General features: G+C 38.2%; 1 protein-coding gene across 1 annotated transcript; it reads right to left on the reverse strand.

Moving 5' to 3' along the window:
• Window positions 1–1,512: 1,512 nt before the first annotated feature.
• Window positions 1,513–1,908, reverse strand: LOC137626276 (uncharacterized). The gene has a single exon (XM_068357348.1). It carries the CDS (start codon window positions 1,906–1,908, stop codon window positions 1,513–1,515), a length of 396 nt encoding a protein of 131 aa, XP_068213449.1.
• Window positions 1,909–2,143: the final 235 nt, after the last annotated feature.

Consider the following 2,143-nt stretch of genomic DNA (forward strand, 5'->3'; position numbering starts at 1 on the left):
ATAATAATAATAATAATAATAATAATAATAATAATAATAATGATAATAATAATAATAATAATAATAATAATAATAATAATAATAATAATAATAAAACACCATATAAATCAATTTCAAGTACCTAATACACATCAGAAAAATATTGACAAATACGAAGGAGAAATTATCAGAGAAATAAATATCAAACACATGAGGTTGCAAGCTCCATATTATCATCAACATCTCTTTTTAACTCCATTAGAAGTGTGTTGATGACATCCATGCCGAGGGAATATTGCCTGCTGGCCATTATTGAAGATAAATTCAAAATAAATAGAAAAAAAATCAGAAATGTGCAAAAAATAAAAAAATTCAGAAATTAGCATTTGAGGGAAAATGGACCTCATGGCAATATATGGCATCTAAGCCAAAACCAATGTCATGCAAGTGGTAGACACACCATCCACCCACACTTTCCAACTATAAAGAACCAAACAAGTATCAACACTGTTCGACAATTTATAATTATGTAATAACTTTGCTGTTTGATCAGTTACCCCTATAAAGGTATTTCAGGGTCGAGGAGGACCCCTGGGGGAGGGGGGTTAAAAAAACGGGGAAGGAGGGAAGTTAGACGAAAATCAGTCCTAAAGCAGACAATGGCATGTAGACTAGTCACCCCTTGCAGGTCGATCACTTCCATATTCGAGACAGCTGATGATTTATGGGGAAAAAACAGGTTTTGAACATGCTGTAGGGGCCGCGTACGACCCAGCATACCTACATTCCTTACTGATATGGATTCTCTTGCCATACTTTAGGCAGACAATATCAACCTTATGCACGTCTTTCACGATACTTGAAGGAGGACGATTCAACGTTTCTTCCTGTGGTACTACCGCAATCTGCTTAGGTACAGTACCAGTGCTACTTCCACTGTAAGTTTGAACTTGTTCACATAGTCATTACTGAATAGGTTTCCATTGTTCGGCGAATGCTTGACACTTGGTCGGAATGACGGTTGAAACTTCATACTTGAGGAGGGTTCACAACTGATAATATAATCTTCCCTCAGCAAAGCTGCTTTATGAAGTTTCTTCACCTCTCTTTCTCTCAAGCAAGTTCGTAACATGTTCAGGAATTCCTCGTAGATACTGTTCTAGTATTATCAATTCTTCTAAATCAGCCATCTCCCTCACGTTAGCAGTCTTTATCCATCTTTCAAAACATCATCGTACCTGATAAGCAAAATCCAGGAATGTCATTTTCTCATATTTCCACAGACTTTGGAAATTTTCTTTATATTATTCAGGGGTCATCTGATACACTTGCAGCACGCTCCTCTTCACCTCTTGATACTCCTTTTTTCTGGTCCTAAGATAAGGATAAATAAGCATTGTGGCCTTTCCAAATCAATACACTCTGCATTAATAAAGATCATTTATCTTCTGGTCATTTCATTTGCGATGCGACCGTTTCAAACTAATCGAAGAATTCATCTACAGCCTCTTCTCTAAACTTTGGAATTAATCTCTAGGCATTCGACACATTAAACACTAGATTAGCAGGGGTCGCCTCTGTCTGTGTTGTCGACTCTGTACGAGCATTCAACAGCTCCAACTCCCTCTTATGTCGTGCAATCTCTCTTGCCTCTTCCCTCTCTTTTTCTTCTCGTTCTCTTTCTTTTCCTTCCATACTCCTTACATGTCCTACAATCTCTCGGGCTTCATCTTCCCATCTTTGTTCAATTTCCTTGGAATGTCGTGTTTCTTCTGAGTGTCTTTCTTCCCATCTTGCTTCTATTTTCTTTGCATGCTGTGCTTCTTCCCTCTCTTTTTCATTATGTCTCGTCATCATCTTTAACTTTATCGAATTCTCCTCTGCAGCAATTCCTTGAATATCAGCCTCTACATCCCTATCTGCTTTCATGCCTTAAGCTTATAGGTCAACTGGTCCTTGCTTCGCTACATATTCTTCCTCAGCCTCCTTCAACAGTTCACGAGCTGCTACAATATTTTCTTCCGACAACTTTCCCGAATTTACATACGCTTCTATGGCTAGACACTGACTTGGGCTTTAATCTTTCCTCTCGTAGTGTGGCCACAACGTGCCATTAAAATAGAGAGCCACTGAGCTTTAGTTACATTAGCTTCTGGCAATTCCT

The sequence above is a fragment of the Palaemon carinicauda genome, chromosome 33 (assembly GCF_036898095.1).
Source record: "Palaemon carinicauda isolate YSFRI2023 chromosome 33, ASM3689809v2, whole genome shotgun sequence".
Classification (NCBI taxonomy): Eukaryota; Metazoa; Arthropoda; class Malacostraca; order Decapoda; family Palaemonidae; genus Palaemon; species Palaemon carinicauda.